Genomic DNA, 27,095 nt, shown 5'->3' with positions numbered 1-27,095 from the left:
TATTTTGTATTTTATCTATTAAAAAATGATTTTATAACTTATACAGGAATTTTCTTATTATTTCGAAACGAAATGTACAAGTAGGTGAATCAGCATAGATGACGCAATATTTCTCAATCCTTATCCTTATTCCTCTTCCCATACAAAGGGATGAAAGTTTTTTTGATGGTTTAGAGGAGGTATGAAATAGTGTTCGAGGTAGAGGGGCTATGACGTAAACAGAATGAAACTAGCGGGTAAAGTAAAAAGGAGGGGACTCGGACGATCTTTGACATTTAAAACGAACAGAGTGGAAGAGATCGATAACTTCAGCCCACAACCTCACGAGTTCACTATATAACTCTAATGGTAAACCTTAACTGATATAACTACATTTTTGTATAAATAATGTATTTAATTTAGTAAATATACATTTTTTAATATAGATTATTTTATATTAAAATGCATCAAATTAAACAATATTATGCTATTATTTAAAACAACATACAAATAAATAACATCAACAAATGAATGTAATAGCGCAAGATTTATTTAATTTAATAGTTAAGTATATTGTTTGGTTTTTTTACATACAAATTTTTACCAAAACAACTATATTTCTACTACTATTAAATATTTATAATATTATGTTATCATTTTTGCAACTATTTTCTATACGTAATTTTGATAATATCAAAATAAAATTATTTAAAAATATTAAATAATTATTCTAATAGGTAGTTTAAAACAAATAAATTAAATTTTCCGTTAAATTATCTTAAAATAATTTGATATTAAATTAATTAAAATTATTCCTAAAAATTTGTAGTTTTTAAAATTAAAACTTTTATTCAACGACTAGAATAAAATAAACTATATTATTCTATTAATTATTTTAAAGTATAAAGGCTAATAATAAAATGTTAACAATTGTATTTAATAAATTTACTGATAATATTTGCATAATATTATTTATAAATCTAGATTTTGTTCTGTTAATACACAAAATCTATATAATATCAACTCATTTTTTCTTTATAATTACTTATCTTTAAGTTTTCTTATCTAAAACAGAAATACCTAACATAAATTATTTCCAGTATATTTCCAGTGTTTAAATGTTTAATAAATATTTTAAATGCATATTAAAAAAATATTCTATTTCAAAATTCACATGAAATTATTTTTTTATATTTAAATTAAAATAAAATACCTATTTATTATGTGTTGTTGTTGTATCTATACAACTTGATGCTCATAAAATTCATAACACACCATTCACTACCTATATTTAATTGAATAATTATTTATTAAAAATGTATAATAATAATACTATGAATATAAAGTGTTCGATCAATAAAACACATTGTTTATCATATTCAGTATTATAGTATCATAAGGATTAGTCAGAAAAAATTTTTAATTAATTTTCAATACTAATACAGTTTAATGAATCAATGCAATTATAACATATCAATCATTCAAAACGGTTTTGAACTGCACACATTTTTACAGATAAAATTAACAAAACAGTATCACTTAGCATTTATATCTTATTAGTTATTAACAACCAAAGTTGGACATAAAATAGGTGAATTGAGTCATCACGTTTTGTTACCACAAAAAATTGTTTCGACACGTTGCGAAGGTCGTCTATTCTTAAGTTTAAAAACTTTTGACATTCATTAATCAAATGTTTTCATTTGAAAACGGACTACATCATGTATTTGTAATAGATTTATATTTAAAAAAGAGAGGCTAATGTACCTACTATTGTTGAAATATTTGAAATTTCAAGGTTGCCGAAAACTGAAAGGTCATTTTGGCTCATTAAATTATACAAAATATCTCCGTTGAGATATAATTAGGATATAAATTGTGTTCAGTAAAAACTAAAATTTATTATTATACGTAGGTATGTACAATAATAATAACAATGATAAAATATGACTGCAAGGTCTTTAACGGTTTTTATATAGGTACATATTGAATACGTACACGAAATTTCAACAGTATACTAGTCGAGTTGAGTATATAATATATATTTAGTACTACTTATATTTTAGACTATGATCTACTTTTACCTTTCTACATTACGGTTATTCATTTCGAACAAAAAGTAATGAAAATAAGATATCTTTGTACATAATGAAATAGAGTAACCTACTTATACAAAAAGTATAGGAGGTTCTTACCTATATTTTAAAAGAAAAACGGTTTGACTGCAAAACATTATTTATGATTTAATTTTTAAAATAATCTAACTTTAGTTAAAATTAAAGAAATTTACAGTATTATATCAATAAATTTAAACTTACACAAGTACACTTATAAATTAACTAAAACTAAAACGTTAATAATAAATATTATATAGATTATAGACCTTGTAAAATATATTTCTGAGTCCATCAAATTATTTGTTGTTGAATTGCAGGATACTTCTAAAACCATTTTTAAGTTTAAATAAAATGCCGGTAGGATTAATAAAAAACATTTATGTGCACTAAAGAAAAAATAATCAGCTGTCGATCAGCACGCAACGACAAAACAAGTACGACTGCGCGTTCATATTTCCAAGGTCCCAAGGTCCGTCCTAAATTGCCAAAAAACCTCTGTACCCTCTCTTTCTCTCTCACGCTCTCACTTTGCATGCACACTAAATAATCCGTTCATATTTTCATGTGGTGGGGAAACGAAATTGATTGTTCGTTAGCCGCATATGGTTATAACTCAAGTACGCATATTATATTATAGAAGTTGCCCCATTTTCTGAGAAGGGAAACAGAAAGCTCATCCCCCACTAACTATACATACACCAGATGAGTAATGTCCATTTAACAACTTGGATCATACTTTTTATACGAAATTATTGAGTATACGAGTATAAATTATATTGTTAAAAATATATTGAATACTTGATTTAGTAATGACAGTTAAGCAACCGCATGAGATAGTGATCACATATTGTACTTGGCTTACCCAAACTACAATATTATTATAATTGTTGTTTATTTTTTTCATTAAACATTAAATATATGTAGATATTACAAATACTTATACTTCAAAACATTACAGTAGTCTTTAATAGTTTAAAATATATTCAATCTATTATTTTTTAGCATAAAGTTTTCAATTTTTTTTTTGTTTTTCATTTAGTTAAAAAATAAATAAAATTCTACATGAGTTCAGATATTGGTATTTTAAGGAAGATGCTACGTACTGATGATACTCTTATGGAGTATAAATGTATGGTTTATTGTTACTATTGATTTATATCTATTAAATTTCAGAACTTTAATTCATAGTTTTGCATATTAAGTATATGTATAGTATTGTATTAAGGGTTATAGGGAATTTGTTTTTGATCTGTTATCACTCATTAATTATATTATACTCGTAGTATGGGATTTAAGTCCACAAGTTTTACGCATCATACTTTAAAGACTGATACAGTAATCATTGGTACATCACAGCTATCATATCAGCATTTAATTTCGAAATACGTTTCTATTATAGTAAACGCGCATTCCAATATTATGACGAAGGAGATAAATATATAAGATGAACATAAAATTAAAAAATATAAATACCTAGGTGCCTCTTTTTAGTTTTAGATAATTATTATTTTTAAAAATAACTTAAGTTTTTACTTTTTTTAAATTTTGTGTTTTCTTTAAATATCGGATCAATTGGTTATTTATATTTTAATTTTAAATTGGCGGTTAGTAAGAAATCATATTACCATAAAGTACTTCCTTATAAGAAACGAAAATCATTTTTTTTACGAGGGGAAAGCAAACCTAGAAATATTTACCAGCCGGCATCCACCCACCATCATTAATTAATAATTATTTAAAATCTTATTTTTTCCGAAGTATAATCTAAGGTAAATCAAGCTGCTGATTTAAAATAAAATTATAACAGTTATACACATTACTAAATACCCATAACTTTTATTTTTAGGGGGCGAGGAGAAAGTGCTCTTTCTGCAACTGAGATATTTGCCATTTTTTGTATTTATATAACTAACATTTTTAAAATTAACGATTTTACAATGTTACACGATATTTTTACATAGAAATAAACATAGATTAACATTAAAATTTAAATTATAAACATAATAGGAATTTGTTTTTTTTTTTATTTTCATTATAACGAGTATTTGTAAACACTTAAATATGTATTTTTTTTTTTAAACACAACAATTTATTGTAATGATGGATGTTCAATTAACACTTATGTAATGAATAATTTTAGAAGCAGAAAAGCCTGCAGTTTATTTATAAGTATTCGTTAATATCGTACGTATATGATTCACCAAACGTGGTGCACACTCGTTTAACTTCATTTATTTAAAATGTGATTTTCGGAATTTTGAATAATAATTATTAGAGCTATTTTTTCAAACACTAAGATATTATTTTATGTTATTAAAACTTCTTACATGGTATAAAAATTGTGATACCAAAAATTATATTTAGAATAAATTAATAATTGAAAGAAAAATGAGGTGATCTTACTTTGTGAATTGTTCTATATTAGTCATTAACTTTTCTATGTTACGTGCAGTGTATTTATCTTCATATTAAATAAAAGACTTAAATATTAATTGTATACAGGGTAATTTACCAAGCACACTCACCCCCATTTTCGCTTTTAATAATTCGACTGCGCTTAACATAAAACCTAATCCAGTAGAAAGAAGAGAAGTTTTTATTTGAAAAAAATTAATTGTATAATCACAGAACACTCTTTCAATGAAATTAAAAAACTATAAGTATTAAATACTACAGTCTTTAAGATAATGAAAATTTCAAAAATAAAAATGTGTATAAATTCATTACTGAAATGGAAAATGGGGAAAAGCATGCTTGATGAATCATCCTGTACATACATATTGACATTGAGTAAAGTTCTACGACCATTTATCAGCCACAATGAAAAGTATATAAACAATAATCAGTAACACGTGAAAGTGTGATTATCATTATTGCAGTACAACAGTATTATTAGGTAAATACTAAACCATAAGAAAAATGACAAAATAACAATAAAAATAATAAAATGAATTATTAATTATATTTATAATTTTTCAGTTACCTATATTAAAGCCAACTAAAGAATATAATCAATATAATGCTGTTTAAACATCTATTATATATATATAAAGTAGGTATATTATATATATATATATGATATACCTGGCTCACTGAAAATAATATTAAAAAGTAAATTTGTAAATTTACAAATATAAACTCGGTAGGTAGGTACATACAAATAACGTGTCATTTATTATACAAGATAGATATACCTATATTAAATTATACATTATCTAAGGCTACGCGATTGCAGCCATATTATAATGAAACTATAGTGGAACTCTTTAACGATCCGCGGGCACGATTATTAGTGATAATATTGTTTTGGCACATGTACGTCCTTGGCGTGGTCAGACTGTATTGCCGAAAATGTTATACAAGGGGGGCCCACGGGTGCCCCATTGTTATTGCAGTACGATATACACACAAACACATACACAGATGTGCCAAGGACAAGCGTCGGTTGCTAAAAAACCGTGCCCAACAACCTAATTCGGGCCCCATTTCGTCACACCACCGCCGCAATATATGACAGCGCAACGAATTTTCTATATATATATACACATATCACCCGAAATGATTATTGCAATCTACATATTATGTAGGTGTAACGTTATAATGTCTTAAATATCTTTATAAACGTGCGTCGAGTTGATAAGCACTAAGCTTTCAGCGTATATACGTTTGAAACAAGTCCATGCGCCGCCTGGTCTCTGTACCTATAGATACTACCATCAATCCAACTATAGAGAAAAAATTATTCCGTAAATTAGCTGATAAAATTAACGTGAATTTACGTAAAATTCGGTAAATTGGTAAATTTTAAAAAGTATTTTGTTTTATACATTTTTATCGTGTCATAATACATGGACAATTTAAGGAATAATAGTATTCAATAGTTTTATTTATTTAATAATAAAATATCATAACACAACATTGTTTTTTTTTTAATTATAATTTAAATAATATGCTTGTCTTATAATATATTAAAAATGAGGGGGTCACTCGATTTTATGAATGATAAAAAAAATGTATTGAGTAAAGAACACCTTGGCAAAAATTACATAAATTTACGTTTACCCATAAAATGTCTTATATCTCTAAACAATTTTCAAATTGTTATCACTTATAACTTTGAATGCTTATAAAAAATTGTGAGTATGTATTTTTGATACTTTTAACGATGAAAAATGAAATAAAATTATCTCAAATTTCTACAATTATTCATTTTTGAACTAAATTATTTAAAAAAAGAAAATTTATTTTGTCAAAAACTGGTTTCCATAAATATTTTCGTTATTCTGAGATTCATTAATTTTTTTTCCGTTTTATTTAAAAAAATACAAATAATTTTTTACGCGACCAGAATTTTCTATATCAAAGTTAAAAATTAAATCAACTTTACAACTCCAAATGGCAATAATGGACACAAACAAACACACACGTTGTAAAATTATAGTACACTCATCGCTCCGCTCATAATCTAAAATTTTTAATATTCTATTTTTATTCGTATAGATAATATCGATACCTTTAATATGTGAATAAATTTCAGCAGAAATATGTTACATAATTTTATTATTTGGTATGATTTTAGATAAACAAAAAAATGTAAGGTACGAATAACGGAGTGTAGCAGATTATATAATATGTACACTAAAAAAAGCTCATTTAATATATTTATTGAACAATAGAAAGCTCAATCATTTTTACTCGAACAATACTTAATAGTACTACCTATATAATAAAAATAAGAATACAACAAGTAGAAAATGTTGATCATTTCAAAGCATCAAACCACGATAAATTTAATTCGATTAACTATTTAATTTTACCGAACATTAAGAAAAAAAGTAGAAAATAAATGAATCGTATAAATATATAGGTATACATATATTTAACTAGTAATTATGTCCTGTTTAGGCATGCATGCATTTTAGTTATTTTATATTATAAATAGGTACACTTATACATTATATTATATAACAATCTTAATAACGTAAAACTGGATATTATTTTAAATATAAACCTCACAAAATTTGATTATTTCTACATCAAGTGCACAGTAAAAGAACTCGAAGCAATCAACTGAGTGCATTGATCTTAAAATTGTACTTATGAAAAGATAAAAGGTGTAACACAATGCTTCAAGCCAACAATATTCAAGGATGTCTACGATGATCTAATATAATAACTTATAGTTTTTTCTTATAATATTTTTTTTTCATTACTTTTCATTGTCAGGTCTACACCACGAAAAATCCTCAGGGTTATTGGCTTGATTGGAGTTAATACATAATTATAAACGCATCAAGAAAACTATATGACCTAAGTTATTCTATGTGTAATTTTGCATTGTTTAAACAATAATGCATGAAGTTTGTTTGATGAGAAAGTTAGAAGCTATCTTTTAGTTTAAAAATATAAATTCCAAATAATTATTAAAGAAAAATTACTTAGAAAAGTAAGTATAAATAATAATGTATTAAATATATGAAAACATATTATATAGTTTTAATAAGGATAATTTATGAGATAAGATTTATTTTTAAACGTTGGTTTTAAAAATCGAAGGCATATCTTCATAGATAAGGTATAGAAATATTTACTGATTCACACTATTCTTTTTTATTATATAACATAAAATATAACAATTGATTCACGATTTAAATTTTTATTTGAGAGTTATGCTTTAGGTCAAATTGTTTGAGAGCTCTAACAGTTATTTTCAATAAGCTGTTACTAAATTTTTGCCTGTGTATTAGCCGATTGCTTTAACTATTGTGTCATGTATTTATTGTATTGTTAGCATTAATTTTCGAAACCCTATATTTGGGCAACACGGAATTCAAATAGTTGTAATATGAAATTAAGATTATGCAATGTAATCCAAGGGTTTTGTATATATGATATTATCTCGACGGTGTTTTGCAATCGTCCACCAAACATATATAAATTAATGTAGAGATACACATTCAATGAGAGAAAGGGGTAATTCGTTAACGATTACTTTGAGTCAGTACCCGTATTCCCACTTAGTTTTTTTTAGATTCAAATAATATAGTTAGTGCCGTACTCGTGTATTTGATTATTTAGTAATGCTATTGAAGGTCTCACATTAGCTTTCACTAGTTTCACTACCTAAATAAAAATAGATATTTTTAACATAATTTGTTGATAATTATTAATCTTCTATTTGAGTTTTGAATGTACAAGCATCATATTAAAAAATAAAAATATTAAATATACATTATTTATATTCAAATTTTAAAAACATAATATAATATACTTTAAAAACGAGTAAATTAACGTTAAATAGCTGATACCTATAATTTTTAAAAAAAATCTTGAATTTTTATAAAAATAAATAATTTTTTTTTTCAAGTTAAAAAGGTAAAGTTTTATTTATTGCATGCATTTTTAATTTTTATGTTCTGAAGCAAGGTATTTTTCTAAGAATTTTAATTTATAAACATTGAAACTAGTATTTAATTAACTAAAAGTAAGTACTTCTAGTTAAAATAATCGGAGTAATGGACTCTTATAATTTTATCAATTGTTTTTCCTCTCAAAAATCCTAAAAAAAAATATCTGTAAAAAAAATTAGTCCAATATTCTTAAACTAAAACATAATTTCAGACTTCAGTCACTCGATTTTGATTCAAGAAACACTCATCTTTTTAAGTCCACTGATGTTATATCCGGATATACCATTCCATCGTAAATAAACGGTATTAGTAGGTACTGTACAAATATCTTTATCAACGTAGGCAACTCAGGTGTTCATCTATTAGAACATGAAGGGTCTTAACACAATTGGTTCATTTCTGCCACATAATATCTTTTAAGTAATCAAATATTTTTTTAACATAATTATCTTTTTTAGTAGATATGCTATGAAGATGAATTAATTAACATCGACCTAATTAATAACAATCGGCCTTTGATTATTTTCTTCAAACTTAACCAATAGAAATACAAAATTGATTCAATCTTTGAAAAAAAAAACTGCAAGCAATTCAGCCAATATAATTTTTGATTATTTTCGGGCATATAATAACAATTCTACAATAGTTACCAGAAACCTAAATATTCAGATTAACTAAACACATGGACCAACTACATAATATTATATCATCAAAATTTGAAGATTAGGTTCAATCGCTTTATGCTAAATTTTTGTTACATTTTCACAAAAAATAATTTATAAGAGAAACCTTGCATTCAATTTTCAAACGTTTTGTGTTAAAATTAAATATTTCAAGAAATTTTAGTTACAGCATTTTTTTTTTTTTTATAAATACCAATCATTATTAACTTAGTACATTATTGATCCACTAAGAATCTAAAACTATTTAATTGTTTTATTATTTTGATTTAAAAATTTTAGCATAGCACTCTGAATCGATCAGAAATATAAACAGCTTTGAGCGTGCCAATATTTCCATTATTTTTTTTATTTAAAGACAAACATTGAAAATACCTAATAATAATATAGTTCTAAATTGATTTATTTCTACGTTTTTTTATAAATTATTACAAATTGAATTATGATAAAAAAATAATTAAATAGATTGTATATTTTAACTCTCATAAATTTAAATTATGATTATTGATTATTTCATATTAAATATATTATTCATAATACGCAATAAATTATCTTTTAAATATACCTACAAGTAAAAAAAAAAAAAGTTGTTTAGCAAATTTTAATTTTAAACATTATACTTATTCGGTACACAAAAATGTAAAATAATTTATTTAAAATCTATGTTTATGATTGTATTGGTTTAAACTATTTTAATTTAACCATAAAGAGTTTTGGAATTAAGAAACATCTATGATAAAAGGTTTTATGATGTGCGTATATTTGTTCATTATGATTGTAGGCAATACAAACAAAATTCAGTTCGACCTCGAGAAAGCTAAAGCCATTATTAAATGGACAAAACATTTTAAAAAGCAACTTGGCAAATTGCCTCTTCTACGCTCATGTTTGCGACTGACGTTTATCTTCACTATTAATTGTTCACAGATTAATGCCAATGTAATACTACAAGAAAGAATGCACTTTACAATGTTATTGTATTCTTTATTTCTCGTAGTAAATGTAATATTATAAGCATATTTTCGAAAATAATTGAAGAAGCAACTATCATTTATGACTTTGTAAATTAAATTGTGTCTACCAATATTGTTTTTATTATTATTATTTTTTTTTAATACGCTTTATAAATAATTGATTCAATATTAATGAAAAATGCATAAATAAAATGAATACAAAAATATTTAAAATTTAAAATTATAGTACATTTATACATAGGACGTATCTAAATATCAATCATTACTTCACAATTTTTTATATACGTATTAACAAAAGTTACCATATTATAATGAAAAATAATAAAAACATGTGTTTACACTTTAATGAACAATATTAACGATTTTAATGCATCTATGTGTGAATATTATTTTGTCAAAACCATATCTAATAAAAGTGTTACCTCGAGTGTTACTTATTGTATTGAATGTGCTTATAGTGTGTTTATACGCTTTGATATCTTAAAATATTTCTTTACCGCAGACAGGTTCGCATCTATCACATTGAAGTCATTAATCAAAATATTGTAAACACAACATCCAACTTTTGAAATGCTATTTTATTTAATGACAGATAATGATTTACATTATAAATCGTAAATATAAAATTATATCGTGTTATATAAGTATCAATTTTGTTTAAATAAACGAAAAATTAAATTCTAAGTAAATTAATTGTTAATTGTACAATATACGTCTATTGTATATTAATAATTACATTTTACAAATAAATTGCAAATAATTCTTTTTAAATTAATTTATTTTACATTAAACCTATACAAACTACAACACAAAGAAAAATATATCTAAAATTTAGTACCAAGATATTTATTCTTGCATAATATACAATTTGTTCTGGGAATATCTTATTTTATAAAATAGTATATTTCAAGATATATATAAAATCTTTTAAGGAGGTGAGAGGTCAACTCATTTATATTTTAAGTATGATGGGCAATTTAATGCTTTTTAAACAAAATTGAACCTACCGCACATTTATTAGTGTGTCTTTAGACTTTCAGATTTTTACCACTTTGTTTTTTAAATTTAAAGCTATTTTATTGCGCTATCAACTATAACATACACAATTAAACCAGAAATGTATAAATTATTTTTATTAAACTAAAAAGGAAAAAATTAAATTATCAAAAAATAACGTTTTTAAAAATAACTAAGTATAACTTTAAATAACACCACATATATTATTTTTAATTTTAATTGTATTATTTTATTGAATAATATAATACCTGGAATGAGCACCTGGAACACCTTAAAAATTAAGCTTTCGTATATTCGACAATTTGTGAGCAATACTGCTAATCATAATTAACTTAGATTTCTCAGAATTGTTGATTAACAATGGTTAATGTATGAAATTAAAGGGACATTTTTTGATAATTTTATTTTGTATCAATGTTCATTAAATTTTAGTTGACCATATTGATTAGCAAATTTGCGGTAGGTTTGGTTGTTTGAAAAAAGTTAAATTTCCCAGAACTAAAAAAAATAATCCATCTTTAAAGGAGTTTATTTTCATGACTTAAAATATCATACGACGCTGTACTATTACTTTCCCCCAAAACACATTGATATTTTATAAATTATATTGAATTATAAGAATTTATAAAATATTTACGTTTTATGTAACTAGTATAAACATAACAAAAATAAAATAAAATTTGAGTGCAGTTACGGTTATCTTAAGTAAATAATATAATATTTAAAATTATTTACAACTAATATTTATTTTTTACAACTTAAAAAATTAAACTAAAAAGTTTATTATCAAAGAAATACTCGTATATTTTATTCCTAGTTTATTAGTTAAATTATTACTAAAATACCTACTACAGTTATACATAATATTAAATGCTTTCTTCAAAGATTTTGAAAAATAATTAAATAATGATAGACATATTCTAGATTCATTGTATAAAATAGTTTAAAATGAATCAAAGTATTTAAAAATTTCGCTATGTATGGAAAAAAATAACAAACATAATGGCGTGAAATTACAATCAATTAACAAATCAATTGAAATCGATATTTTTAATTTAAATATAACTTATTTTGTCGACATTTTAACTGTCGTGAAATTCACGTCTATAAAAAAAAAATAAATTGGGCATAACATGTAGAATGTAGATATAATTATCCCTATATTATTCATTTTGATAAGAACAATTTATTAGGAATCTTGTATTAAATCATCATGCAAAAATAATTTTATCAACATGAATCAAAATTTAATAATATATGACAAAGACCACAAAAATGGCAAAGTATTTTAAAATTTAAGTCATGTCTGGAAATTGAAAATATAAATATTTTGTGAAAATTCCCAAGTTTTTTTGATTATATTGGTTATTTGATCTAGAATAAAAAAAAAAATAAAAAAAACAAAACAAAATCTATTTTATCAAAAACTATATTGTTTTGCAAAAATACTCCTATCTTTCGATGATTTTGAAAAACATCAAACATAGTCAACAAATATATTAAAAAAAAGTAATTAAAAAATCTGTTCATTAATTGTCTCATTTGGAGTTTAAAAAAAAATTATTTTTTATTTAAGATTCCAAACTAAAATAACTAATTCAAACCAAACACCGAATACGTTTTATTATGAAACTAGTAAATTAAGTCTAAATTGTGAATGTATGTACGACAATCATTTCAATTTATATTTTATATTATACAGGGTGTTTTCAAAAATAACTATCGCAATTTATTGAAATTATTTCACTAATTAAATATTAGATACACTAGATGAAAACAACATATTTACTAAGTTTTCGTGGTTAAATAAGTAAAACGTTGATAATATTTTGAAGAGTGTAAAGGTTAAGATGGAGTATGTAACCGTAGATTTTAGACGTATGTAAACTTGAAAGCAAAGCAGTATATTCAATGTATATAATATATATAGTGTGAAGGAATTGGGAAAGAGAAGACCTTGACCGTGCTATAAGCCCGGACTCGGGGCTCTATCGATTTTCAAGGCACCGAGCATGCGCCCCCCAAGGGGGTTGATGGGATAGGAAAATTCACAAATGCCACGGACACACCCTTTGAACTTTTGACATTGGACATTAAAAATGTATTACTTTTCGAATTAAATAAGCAAAATATATTAATTGTATACAATTATATTATATTATTTTATTATTTTTTTTTTTTTTAAATTTAATTTAAGTATTTACTAAATACAAGTATACTTAATTTATACATTATTTAATGATGAATAAAATTCATAAAGGTTTCATTTTATGAGAATAAAATTATATTTTACATAATAAAATCAAACATAAATTTTTAAAGCAAAATATAAATTATAATTATAACCAGTTTGAAAAAAATAAGAAATTTACCATATAGTATTTTATAGTAAGTTTCGAGTTTTCATTAATGAAAAATATTACTGCTATGAATGTATTGAATTAGAACTCAACAAAAATCACAAACGAAAATCGATTTTGAGTGAATTTTGTGATAGTCTCTATTTTTAAGTTCATACATTCATTTTTTTGTTAGTACTAGGGTAGATTAAACACATTTTTGTCAATAACATTGAACATATTATAACTTTAATAATAATTATATTATTATTATGAACATACAGGTCAATGCCAACATACCAATACCTTATAACAATGACAAATGTTTTCAATTCACTACAATTATTATGATTAATATTTTTTAATTAATACAAAATCCCTAAAATCTTAAGAGAAAAAAATTGTTATTTTCCTATCAAATAAATAAACAATTATATACAATTTAAATATTTTGTATGTATAAAAAAAGAATTGTATCTGTGAAAAATTTGTTCAACTAATATGCACTTTGAATATTTTTAAATTATATTACTTAACAACCACAAAAAACCTGAAAATTAATTTTCAATTCTAAAATAACTTGGAAATGTGCGTGATTTTGATGAATTTCAAAATAATGAAAATTATAAAGGTATGTAAATAGTACAAGCTTCGAATGATGCCAAAATATTTTTTAAATAATATTATATAACTACACTATGCCTTGAAAAATCAATTAAACATTTTATGTAAAAATTATAAATAACCACTACTTTAAACTTTTATAATTCTTACAAAACGGTATTGCGTAAATATTACCGATTCTCCGTAATTGTGTTGACTCATCAAAATACAATTTAAATTTAAGTTTCTTAAAAATGTCAGATACATCAAAAAGATACACACATCGTAGTAAAATTGATTTGTTTATCACTCCACTTAGAATCTAAGATGTAATCTACAAAACCGCGGAATTAATTGAGTAAAAATTCAAAATAAAGAAATTATAGGTACATTAAAAAAAAATCTTTAATTTTCTATTCAAATATGGTTATCACTCATACTAAAGTTATGAATTTTATAATTTTATAAACTAATAGAACAATATAAAAGATTGCAATAGTTGCATGAATGCAACAACATTAAACAGAAAAATTACTTTAAATTCAACAATTACAATCTGCCTGGGATCACTTTGATTAGCACTTTAAGAAAAACCATTTAAATTGCTCCTGTGGAATTAAATTCCGTAATTTTGAAACCAGCCAAATACAGAATACATCGCATTAAGTGAAGATTCTGTTGAATTGTTTCTTTTTAATTATAAAAAATATAAATTTTAGTTGAAATACAACAAAATAATATACCCAACTATTATAGTAACTGTTATTGAATAGTTAGCAAGATATTGTTTATTTTGTTAGAAATAAAAAGAAGTTTATGATTAAAAAATAACTTAATGTTTTAGTTTAATAACCAGAGGAAAATAATCCAAAAAATGTAGTAAAAGATATTTCATTGACAAGAAATTAAACACAGATTGAACTTTAAAAAAATCAAAATAGAAACGAACCAAGAAATATGAGCTGTATGTTATAAGTTTTGAGCAATGAATAAAATTTATACATGTTTTCTCTCGTGTTTTCTAGATGCATTAATTATTTTTTTTTCTATTAGACGCGGTGTTTACCTTGTTTTATCTATTAAAAATTTCTAAACATAGTAAGAACAGAACTTTATAAGAGATAAATTTCAAAAATATTTAGCATCTTATTTGTTTGTTAAAAAAACTACCAGCGATCTTACGATAATTGAATTATTTATTTCAAGAAATAATCCTATTTATCAACTTTTTTTAATTAAACATAGAAAGTATACTCCTATATTTTATTCAATTTATGAACATTATTAATTTTACATGCCTAATATATAATATAATTACAAGAGACCAAGGTTTAAATTATAATAATACAATTAGAACTATTTATTAAACCAATATTATATATAAAAAAAATAAAAAAAAAAATAATAAATAATGTAACGTAAATGTAATGCATTATACAGGTGAAAATATGTTGCATAATATATTATTATGATAGCCATTTGCAGTAATATGAAACATGTAATTTACAAAAATGTAGACCATTTTTGTGCTAAATTTTAATTTTTAAAAATTTGTTGTATACTTTCAAACATTTTTATTACTTAAACCGTATATTATCATAAATTAAAAATTTGTTTAATAAATATTTAAAAATTACATGCTATAAAGAATTTTTTTTTTTTTTTTGTATTATGTTCATTATTTATAATTTTTTTTTTATTAGATTCTGAGAGGAGATGAATGTATTGAATTTACTGTGACGTATTTGTTTGTGTTTATCAATATTACTTAATATTTATAACAGGTGAAAAAGTTCGATTTTTAATTTCGAGGGTGATTTTAGATATAAAATTAGATATATTTTGTACTTCAGAGAGGTAAAAATTAAAAATTACCATTATTTTCCAAAATAACCGAGAAAAAACAATCAAAAAATTAGAGGAAAACGAGAACTTTACGCAAATTCAGTTTTTACCAAATCGATTGTTATCTTGGTGTAACTAGATGAATATAAATAACCGTAGATACTTAAAATTTCCAATAAATGTTTATATGATTAATTTCTACCCATAATAATTTTTTTGAAATATTTTTAGGTACTCTTTTGGGTTATTAATAGACATTTTCCATTTCTTTTTTTAAATAAATTTTGGTAAAAACTTATTTTTAAATACACGAAAATTTCATTTATGATCCTATAGAAGTTGCTCTAACAGATATGCAAAAATATTTTAAATATAAACATAGACATAATTTATTTTTATAAACATTTTAAGTTAAAATGTTGACAACTTTTTTCAAAATCACAAGAATTTGTAAATTTTTTTTCAGTAAAAAATGTATTAAATGTGCAATTTTTATAGTTAAGACTTACAAATATAATACAAAGTTCCTTATAAGTAGATTAAACTGAAACCAAAAAATCTAAAAATTATATAAGCTTAATTTGTTTATTTGAAATTCAAATATGGACGATATTACATATTTAAACTATAAATAATGATATACATTATTTTCTTATAGTTTAAATCATTATTCATGGAGACATTAAACTTTTATGTATATTATTTTATTTTATACATACAATGAATTCAAATATAATGTTCTCAGTAAAAATTATTTAAACCTACTACATTACTAATATTAAAATAAATTACTTTACCTAATAACAATCTAATAATTAATATTTAAAAATATATTCATTTAAAAAAAAACAATCAACCTATCCAATATCCATGATACAATTTAAAATTATGTTTACTTTGAATTTAAATTTATTATGAGAGAGATTATATTAATAATTAATAGTTAATTCATAAAATTATCACTAAAAAGTATTAATATTTTTAGGTACCCTAATATGAATGACATAAGTTCAGACTATATTTTTATTTCAAATACATAATTTTTTATTAATAGTTTTGTTAATAATATATCAAAAAAAAATCTTTCTTTATAATTTTTCAAAAAGTGTCTTCAAATAAAAATTCTATGTATTAGGGTTGATAAACTAAAAATTGTATAACTATTGATAAGTAACATTGTTTTAAAACATTCTGTATAATGTCCAAACCTATCCTTTATTTTTCTAAGTTTGGCTTGCCATAATAATAGCATGTAAGAAAAATATATATCTCAAGTTATGAGAGTGAGGTATAGCTATAATATGATATATACAAACAAAATTAGCAGTTACAAGTTTTAAATGTCTGTTCTCATTGTGTATAAATTACATTGCCACCTAAAATTTGACATCAGAACAATTCAAATTAAACTTATTGAATTTTGATGGAAATAAACTGATATTCGTCTGAACTTAAATTGTTATACCACATAAAAATATTTCAAGATTTGTATAAATAATGGTTTAAATAAGTAAATAATTTATAGAATAATTAAAATTTAAAATAAAAAATCATTTTATTTTTTGTTTATAGTATACTAGTAAATTAATAGCATTCAATATTTATACAATTAGGTAATAGGTAATTCACTCATTTTTATTTTTTTAATCAAATTTTATTTTATTGTTTTAAACTGAATTAATTCATAATATTAGCTAGTAATTATCTTAATACATTTTATGTATTAAAAAAGTATGAAAAAAATAATCAACATAACTATCATAGGTAATTCATTTGAAATTCTACACTTGACTATATTTGTTAAATGATTAATTACATACTAGAAGTAATGAATTTAACTTAAATTCACTTTTTATTATTATTATTGTTATAATAAATACTAAATAATTTGGTAAAAAAATAAGAAATAGCATAATTTTGTATAATATATTCTATGATTATATATTTTAGAATCCATACTATTTGTACAGAATATTTCTATAGAACTGGCTTTTAAAATTATTTGATGTAATCAGAAAAAAATATATAATAGTAATTTTAATTAATATAATTAGCAAGTTGCCTACAACTACATTAAAGGTATCAGGACATTAATATAATTTAAAGATAAAAATAAAATATAATAAGTTATATTAGAACTATTAAATTACTTACTACTAAAAATTAGTTTTTACAGCAATATTATGTGTAATTTATAAAACAAAATAATTCCCTCAAGTAGGTATAATAATATTATTAATCAACAAAAATACTGTCAAATTTTAGTAGTGTACTTCAATATTTTTGTCTGATTTAAAAATTTAAAATGAATAAAAAAATAATCACAAGCATAGTAACATTATAATCAGAAATTAAAATTATTGATACTCTATAAAATTAGTTCAAGATCCTTTATTCTGGTGATAAAATATCCATTTTACAATATTCTATATTTTTTATCATAACTTTAAACTTAACTTTATTCTCTGCTTTATATTACACTAAAAATCAATAAAATATAATGTTTATAGTCTATTGGTTTTCAACATTTTTAGGCAGCCTCATAAATGAAAACATGTAATCCTACGATCAAAATATATAATACCTAATCTTAATGCAACAAGTTTTAAACATTAGAATTATATTTTAGAAGAATGTTCCTCAAATAGTGTGTTACTAAGTCCAAATGTGTCACAAAGTATACTATGACACAAAGTTGAAAATGTACAAACATTTTTGACAAAATTTACAAAAATTAATAGATATTTTATATACTTTCTACGATGATTAAAAATTTAAAAATAAGTTATTTGTTATCAAAATGTATTATTATTTTTTAAATTATATTTTTTCTTTGTTATTTTTAATTTTACATTACCAATTAAAATTAAATATTACTCATTTTTCTTATTTTTTATTGTGTGTAACAAAATATGAAATATTTTAATAATGTATGTCCATAAAGATTGAGAAAACTATTTTTTACATACATAACAAATCTGTATTCACTAAAACCAATGTTGTATTACTAATTTAAATATTTGAGTAAATTAAAGTGATATAAACAGTTTAAAATTGTAATATTTTACATAATTAAAAGTTTTGAGTCCACTTAGATACAAACATTTTTATAAATTGAAAAAATTTTACAAGATGCTAAAAAATAATATGAAATCAGAATTATTTGGTTGTACCTTACAAAGACATAGAGTAACGAAATTTGAGATACGATGGTAGAAATTGAGACTTATTTCGTCTGCCATTGCTATGCCTTACTGTATTTTGTCAAATTGATTCATCAATCATATTTATTTATGAATTGGTTAAACTCATGTGCACATAATCTAAACATTGAAATTTAAAGGAACACTCCAACATCCTTTGTAAATATTTGAAGGTATTTAATGTAGAGAAAGGTGGTTGTATTATAATTAATATATTATTCTGATAGTAGTTGTGTTTATATACCAGTCAAGATAATAATAAGATTTTATAAAAACAATTTTTTTCTTTTTTTCAAGATTTTCAAAAACATCACCAATATACTAAATCTATACCTAATATCTCCTTGAAACATGTCTAAGTGTCAAACCGATGGAGAATCACTAGTTTATACTTATTCAAATCACTAGACAGCTCTAGATCAGGGTGGTAAAACCACTTTAATATAATCAAAAAATTGTTATTGTAATAGAAAATAATTTAAGTACAAATTATAAATATTTAACTGGTAATCGCCTAATATATACTTTGACTATTTAAACTAGCGTTATCATATAATAAATAGTTATGTTTACCTCGATCAAATTGTTTGCCATTTGGATCTATGTCTTTTACATTAAATATATCTTCAAAAACCATTCCTTGAGCCATTTTGCCAGTAAGTTAGTTTTGAACTTTTGTCTTTAAATACTACTACTACCTCTAGTAAAACCAGTTAACGAAAAAAAATTAAAAATTGAACGTGTTTTATACCTATAGCCGCGCGACAAGTAACAACTAAAAACCGCTTAAAATACATGAAGTTGTTATCAAAAGTGTTAATTCAGATGATAAAAAGTGTAAATAAATATTTTCGAATAACCTCAAAAAATGAACATTTTATTTTAGTGTTATCCGTGTATGATTGAAAAAATATGGTGTTATCGTAGTTTTCGTGGCTGTCGGTGCCCCGGTACTGGTGTAGTGGTGTACAGCAGTAATAGTAATAGTAAATTATTATCCATATTCAATATTCATTATTCATTAATAATATGAATTTGACGTGTGGTAGACAGTACTAGACACTAGATGTAGACCGTAGTGCGTTACTCAAATTAGTCGAACTCGCTAATTGGTTAGTTGGTTGTTGGTAACGAAGATTTCAGTATTAATTGTATGTTTTTCAATGTTTGGAATTAAATCAACTGTTCTAGTCGAACTTACAACCCCCTATTCTGAACTACTCAGTCACTATAACTAAATTATAATGGCTATGCTTCCACCTCGAAAAACGAAGACCGTCTCAACTGAAAAAAGTTGTAAACATTCAATGACGCCCCTTCAAACCCTTTTACAAATGGGGTTTCCCCAAAATCGAACGTAAGATGAACTGTTTAATACTGTTAAACATAAAAATCATATGTTGTATTTTATATTAATAGAGAAAAAGCATTAGCAGCCACTGGTAATCGAGGAGTTCAGTTAGCTGCCGATTGGCTCTTGGCTCATGTCAATGATACTTCTTTAGATTCTAGCACTAGCAGAGAGTATATCATTTATGCCTGTCCAACTGGATCACTTATGTATGAACTAAGAGAATTTTGGAATAAATCAGCTACTAAGTGTGGACGTAATGGAGCTCATAATTTTTTGCCACATATTACTCTAGTATCATTTTTTTTGGTACCTATTTATGAATTATTTTCTATACTCTTAGATATAAAAATTTTAAATCTAAATTATAAACTAAGATCAATTTTATAAATATTGTTTACAGGTCCCTGATGAATATGCTAATACATTGGTATCTATACTAAAAAATGTTTTAGATGAAGTTATTAAAGAAATGACCGTCAATGACTTTCATTTAGAAACTTACACTTCATCAAATTTTATGGGTTTTTTTTTATCAGATCAAGGATCAAACTTCTTAAAAAAAATTGCAGTACTATATGCAGAAAGAATCACAGATCTTGGTAAATTTAAGCTTTATATATACTTTTTATAAAAATATATTTATTATTTATAATTTTAATGTGTTTAAAAAAAAAGTAAAAGAACTAATTAACATCAATAATTAGTTATAGAGAAAATGATAATATCTGACTTTTTTATATCAATGTTTATGATAATATTTGTTAATATGTATATTATATTTAATGGGACTGAATGGAACAAGTTAAATATTATCACCATTCTGAAATTTATTTCTAGTAGATCTAAAATTGACTATTAATAACAGTCAATGGTTAAAATTAAAAATAAACAATGCTTTAATTAAATTATATTGAATATCAGTGTAACCCTTCAATATTAATGTTACCTCTTATTATAGTTCAAATTTAGATAATTCATAATTTAATTTGTAATTACTTTTTCTAGTTGGAGTTCAAGTAGATCCTCATTTAAAATCTTTACATTTAACTTTGGCATATCAATTTGATGTAACCCAAAAAGAAACTTTAAAGTCGTTAATTGAATCCACAATAAATCCGTCAACTCCATGTTTATGGGAACTAAAGTTATATTCAAGAGAACCAATAGCTGCTAACAAACAGGTTAGTGTTTACATTATATTTTATTATTAGTTTTGCTTTAATAGTATACTATATATAACATAAAAAATATTTTAGGTATATAAAGTTGTGTATGCTCATGTCCCACAAGCTGCTGATGAACTAGAACTAAGAATAGGTGATTATATATACGTGTCTAAAGAAAGCATAGATAATTCGGTTGATGGTTGGGCTGAAGGGATGTCATGGTTAACTGGTAATTAATATACTAATAATTTTAAGTTTTAAAATAATTTCTGAATTTCTGAAAATTTTTTCAGGATGTTATGGTTACTTTCCGCTATGCTACACTGAACGTGCTGCTGAATCTGATACATGGACTCTACATTGGTAAAATGTATTATTATAATAAAACTTAGTAATTACTAATATTTTAACTGTATTGCTTTTGCAGTTCATTACCCTTAGATGGTAGTTATCATGAATCTAATGAAGTTAATGATACAAATATGACTGAAGAAAAACTAGTTGAAAAATATGGTGTTAGTTTTGTTCCAGCTGATTACACACCTCATTCAGAATCTCCAATAGGTCCTAAATCTCAAAAAATATATATTTGTCGGCATGGAGAAAGAGTAGATTTCACTTTTGGAACATGGATACCTTATAGTTTTGATTCTGATGGGAAATATGTCAGAAAAGATTTAAACATGCCACCAAATATACCACAACGACGTGATTTTCCAAACTCTTACCAAACCGATACACCTCTTACTTGTGTTGGTGAATATCAAGCCAAATTAACTGGATGGGGTATGAAAGCTGCTCACTCTACTAAATCCATTCAACATGTTTTTTGTTCACCTTCATTACGCTGTATTCAAACTTGCCATAATATCTTAGTTGGTTAGTACTATACATAAATTATGATTAATATATTTACAGTTATATGTTTATTAGTTTAAATTTTAATTTGTTCATATAGGCCTTGATATTGATAAACAAATACCTATTTGTATTGAACCCGGTATATTTGAGTGGCTTGGTTGGTATAATCAGTCTGGACTACCTGATTGGATGAGTATTGAAGAGTTAATAACTGCTGGTTTTAACATTGATTCCAAATATGAAGCTTTAGTATCACTACCATTTCTAATTGAAAATATGGCAGAAACAGTTGAACAGTACTATATTAGATGTGATGAAGTAATACAGAATTTAATCAAATTAACTGAACCTAAAGGTAATAATAATCAAAATCGCACTCTGCTACTATTTAGTATCTTTTGAGTGTAAATTGTCATTGAGTAGATCACTAATGGATATGTTAAGTTTAAATTTAATGATAAATATCATTGCATACAAATGATAATTCTGAGTGGTAGTGTCAGCCTTTATTTCTAAGAATATATTTTCATTTATTTATCTTTCCATTAGTAACACAGTAGATTGAATTAATTTTTCCAAAAACAAATTGAATGCAATTTTATATCATAAATATCTGTTATTAGCTTATGAGCCAATATTAATATACCATAATATAATGGTGTGAATAGATTTATAAATACTCTTTTATACATAGTATGAAATATAAATAGCTAAAAATATTATAAGTTCATGTTTCATTATTTTAAAACATTTCGGGTCTCTATAATTAATATTTTTTTAAATTAAATTAAAATCATTTTATTGTTAGAGCAATATTATTTTTTGTTTCAATAAAGAATTTTGTAAATATGAAAACATTGAAGTCTTTAAAAAAAAATTGTAATTGCTTATGTTTTTTGGTATTTTTAAAATGTATGTGAAATCTTGTTTTACATTTTTAATCTTTTTAACCAAGAACTATTATTTTATTAACATTTAATATTTAAAAAAAGTTTTAAAAATTTCAAATTTCAAAAAAGAGCTAACAGATCTTGAAAATAATATTATTTATAGGAAATGTTATAATAAATATGTATTTGTTAAAGAGTGTCTTTCTCTATTTATCTATAAATTACAATATATATAAACATTTGATTTTGTAAAAACTTTGTTAATTTAATATTCTAAAATTTTCTTGAATTTTTTGAAATTTTAAAAAATTTCTTTCTTTTGATTTCTGAGTATAAGCTAAATCTATAACTAAATTTTATACCAAACCTGTTCAATGTTTAGAATTGAATTTATTGTTTTTAAAGATGATATTGAATAAAAAAGATCATTGTTAAATTAATACATTAATCATACCACTCAGAAATTACTATATTATTATAATATTATTAAACATTTAAAAAAAAAAATTGTTTTTTTTAGGTGGTGATATCTTACTGGTAGGTCATGCTTGTTCATTGGATTCTTTATCAAGATCATTACTTCATAAATCTCCGCGTACTAAACAAAATTTTGTAAAAATGGTTAAAGATATCCCTTATTGTGGCTTAGTAACTTTAATGACTGATGGAATCAATGATTGGACATTTGTGGATCCACCAGTTCCACCATTAACTAATTCTATTAATAAAAGATTTAATTGGAAAGTTTTAACCACAGACATTGATGTCTCCCCGAATCAATAATATTTTAAATCTAGCAATAACATGACTAAAATTATCTTAGATAAAACTAAATAAATGTATTTCAAATATGCACTTATCCTAACACAAATATGTTTATTTTTAATTATACAGGCTGGGTATTAAAAAATTAAAAATTAATTCTTAGCTAAATTACATAAAAATTTACTTTATTTTCTATTAAAAGCAACTTCTAACTTAATAAATTTAATTTTTTTTAATAATAATTTTAGTCAGTGTATTATTTCTGAATTTTAATATTGATCAAAATAAACTGTATAAATATGACTTTCTTACCTTCTGTTATGTATTTTGTCGATTACTCTTATATATTATGTATTATTTTATAAAAGCCCTTATTATTCTTTTGCCTAGTTATAAATTCAGTAAATATATTTTTTTATACAAAATATTTATAATCTACACCAAAGCATAATAATTAAATTTTATAAAAATAGTTATATATTTTTTTCTACTTATCAACTTTTTATATGTTAAAGAAAAATAACTCAACTTAAGTTTTAGGAAATAAAATATTTATCCAGCCTTTGTTGTTGATAGTATGGTTGTTTAAAAAATTTAATTAGTATTATAAATTTGATATTTCTTGATGTTCTATATAATAATTAACTATATATATTAGGTTACAGGATAGACAAAAATTAAATAATTTCTATGTAATTAATAACCATTTGCTTTAGCATAAAAAATACATCATATGCTTAAAACAAAAATATAGAATGAAGTATTAACATTGTATTTTTAATATTCATTTTCAACATCAAAAAATATTCATTAATCAGTATTAAAAATATTTGTTTAACTTTTGATTTTTAAGACTAACTTGTTTGTTATAATTTATTGTGTATGTTTTTCTTAATCATCAATTTTACACTATTATTTATTGAACTCTTTCTCAATATTGAAAATGGATAGTATTCCAAAGAACCAGGAAACTGGTTGTATAGTAACTTTTATTTATACTAAACTTGTTAAAATTTATTTATAGGATGATTCTTTTATCAAACAACATACATTATTTCAAAATCATTTATTTTTCAAAATGTTTACTTTTTTAAATGACAATATTCTGTTTGAAAGTTATATTCTGAAAAAAAATATGTTTTTGAATATACATTATAATCTAAATTTGGGCAAGTAGTTTTTAAATTATGTCTACTTAAAGTTTAGGTTAGCGTAGCAGAGAGATATAAGAATTTCCTCAAAATGATGATCAATAATTACTATGCTCGCCTAAACTTTTAATATTTATAACTCATAAACTACTCTTCCAAATTTAGATTTTAATTAACATAATTTTTTTATCTGTCACTCACTTCCTAAAACTTATTTTCAAATTTAAAATATTTATAATTTATTCGATATAAATATGTAAAAACATTAGCTTATAAAATTTTGTTTTAAAAGCAAATTAATAATTTAAATAATAATATGTCATTATTTCATAACAATGTATTAAAATTAAAGTAATTAGGAATTATAAATTAATTTAATTATCGCAATAATTTTTTTATGTACATGACCACTAAAATATGTAATTAATGTTCCTAGGTCAAAGTGTTAATATTATATTCTATTTTTTCCCTAGACCTTATATTTATTTATTTTTATTATTATTATTATTACTATTATTATATATATATATATTTATATTGTATATTGTGTCTTAGTCTTAATATTTTATATATGTTAATATTTTCTTGTTCAACACATGCACTCAACTTTAAAACTATGCTCAGTAGATTATGAATTAGTATCCTCATAAGTTAGGATCAAAAAGGAAACAAATCAGTGTGGATAATTAAATAGCAATTAAAAATGTACTATCTGTGAATATTGAAATTAAATGTTATATTTTTACAAACATAATAAAGTATTTATACTCTGTACAATATACACATTACATTTATGAAAATCGATTAAATATTACAATGTATCTGTTATAGTATATTTTAATTAGTAATAAATAATAAAAAGAAACACTGGAAGATTCTGTTATTATCCCTTAACTAAACGCATTGGTGTACTCTGTACACCAATATTTTTAATGTTTGTAGCAGCATAAACAAGCTCTGTATTAAATTATTTTTTAATCAGTGAACGAAATAAGTTAAAAATTGGATAACATCAATACAATGTTCTTCATGCCAAATGCTTACATATAAGAAGCATGTTAAAATCTGATGTCAAATATGAAAGATGTATAATAAGTCAGGATAGTGAATAAGATTTTATTTAAGTAAGTAACGATAAATTAAAAATAAAATATTTTTTCTTTAATCAATAAATTATAAAATACCTATTTTTTTTATAGAAATAACATTTTTTTCTTTTATTTATTGTTATAATAATATTCAAAACAATATTAAGTAGTATCTACTTTGTTTTTTTATAAGTAAATTAAGTCAAATATATAAACAATACGATATTGATTTGTGCCTAAATCAAATTGGTGTTTAAAATATAGGTACCGCACGTGTTATTATTGAAAAAAAAAATGGACGTGTAGTTAAGGGTTAAGAAAGTATCGTATACATTGTCATTAAATATATTTTTATATAGATCACTGTAATAAATATATTAAATAATAATTATAAAAATCAATAATAACAATAATTAATAAATCATTGTAAGTGGAAAACGATTCTGAGTAAAAATCCTAAACTATGACAGCCTTTATTCTCGACATATTTTATATTACAATTAGTAATTTATTTGTATTTTAGCAATAATTTAGTAAGTTAAACTAATTTTAGCCAAAAACGAGCTGCATGCATACCTACCTATCACATTTTATTATTTTATATAATATTAGTTATTGTTAATAGCTATTAAAATTTAACTTAAAGTCAGTTT

General features: G+C 23.2%; 2 protein-coding genes across 3 annotated transcripts in view; one reads left to right on the top strand and one right to left on the bottom strand.

Annotated features, from left to right (window-relative positions):
* The window catches only part of LOC112594992 (DNA-directed RNA polymerases I, II, and III subunit RPABC3), a 59,580-nt gene extending 39,613 nt beyond the window's left edge, over window positions 1–19,967 (bottom strand). The window contains exon 1 of the mRNA XM_025340050.1: window positions 19,741–19,967. Within this exon, the coding sequence (XP_025195835.1) occupies window positions 19,741–19,816 (76 nt within the window). The 5' untranslated portion in view covers window positions 19,817–19,967. The remainder of the gene's footprint in view (window positions 1–19,740) is intronic.
* A 99-nt stretch (window positions 19,968–20,066) lies between these two features.
* Window positions 20,067–24,332, top strand: LOC112594990 (protein UBASH3A homolog). Of its 2 annotated transcripts, XM_025340048.1 has the most exons (10): window positions 20,067–20,279; window positions 20,359–20,524; window positions 20,587–20,827; window positions 20,922–21,120; window positions 21,527–21,702; window positions 21,778–21,916; window positions 21,981–22,050; window positions 22,115–22,566; window positions 22,646–22,903; window positions 23,959–24,332. In XM_025340048.1, exons 2-10 carry the CDS (start codon window positions 20,412–20,414, stop codon window positions 24,219–24,221), a joined length of 1,911 nt encoding a protein of 636 aa, XP_025195833.1. In that variant the 5' UTR covers window positions 20,067–20,279; window positions 20,359–20,411; the 3' UTR covers window positions 24,222–24,332. The 2 variants fall into 2 exon arrangements, with proteins under 2 accessions (XP_025195833.1, XP_025195832.1); XM_025340047.1 differs by having other exon boundaries at window positions 20,067–20,524.
* The last annotated feature ends 2,763 nt before the right edge of the window (window positions 24,333–27,095 follow it).

The sequence above is a fragment of the Melanaphis sacchari genome, unplaced genomic scaffold, assembly GCF_002803265.2.
Source record: "Melanaphis sacchari strain LSU unplaced genomic scaffold, SCAv2.0 Contig24_pilon_pilon, whole genome shotgun sequence".
In the NCBI taxonomy this organism is placed as follows: Eukaryota; Metazoa; Arthropoda; class Insecta; order Hemiptera; family Aphididae; genus Melanaphis; species Melanaphis sacchari.
This window is presented reverse-complemented; position numbering and strand designations above follow the sequence as displayed.

What these genes read in the sequence shown, in the direction of transcription:
- LOC112594990 (XM_025340048.1), top strand. Translation starts at nt 20,412, where the DNA reads ATGGCTATGCTTCCACCTCGAAAAACGAAGACCGTCTCAACTGAAAAA. An exon ending in GGGTTTCCCCAAAATCGAAC is followed by an intron (nt 20,525 to 20,586) that starts GTAAGATGAACT and finishes TTATATTAATAG; the next exon opens with AGAAAAAGCATTAGCAGCCA. An exon ending in AGGGATGTCATGGTTAACTG is followed by an intron (nt 21,917 to 21,980) that starts GTAATTAATATA and finishes AAATTTTTTCAG; the next exon opens with GATGTTATGGTTACTTTCCG.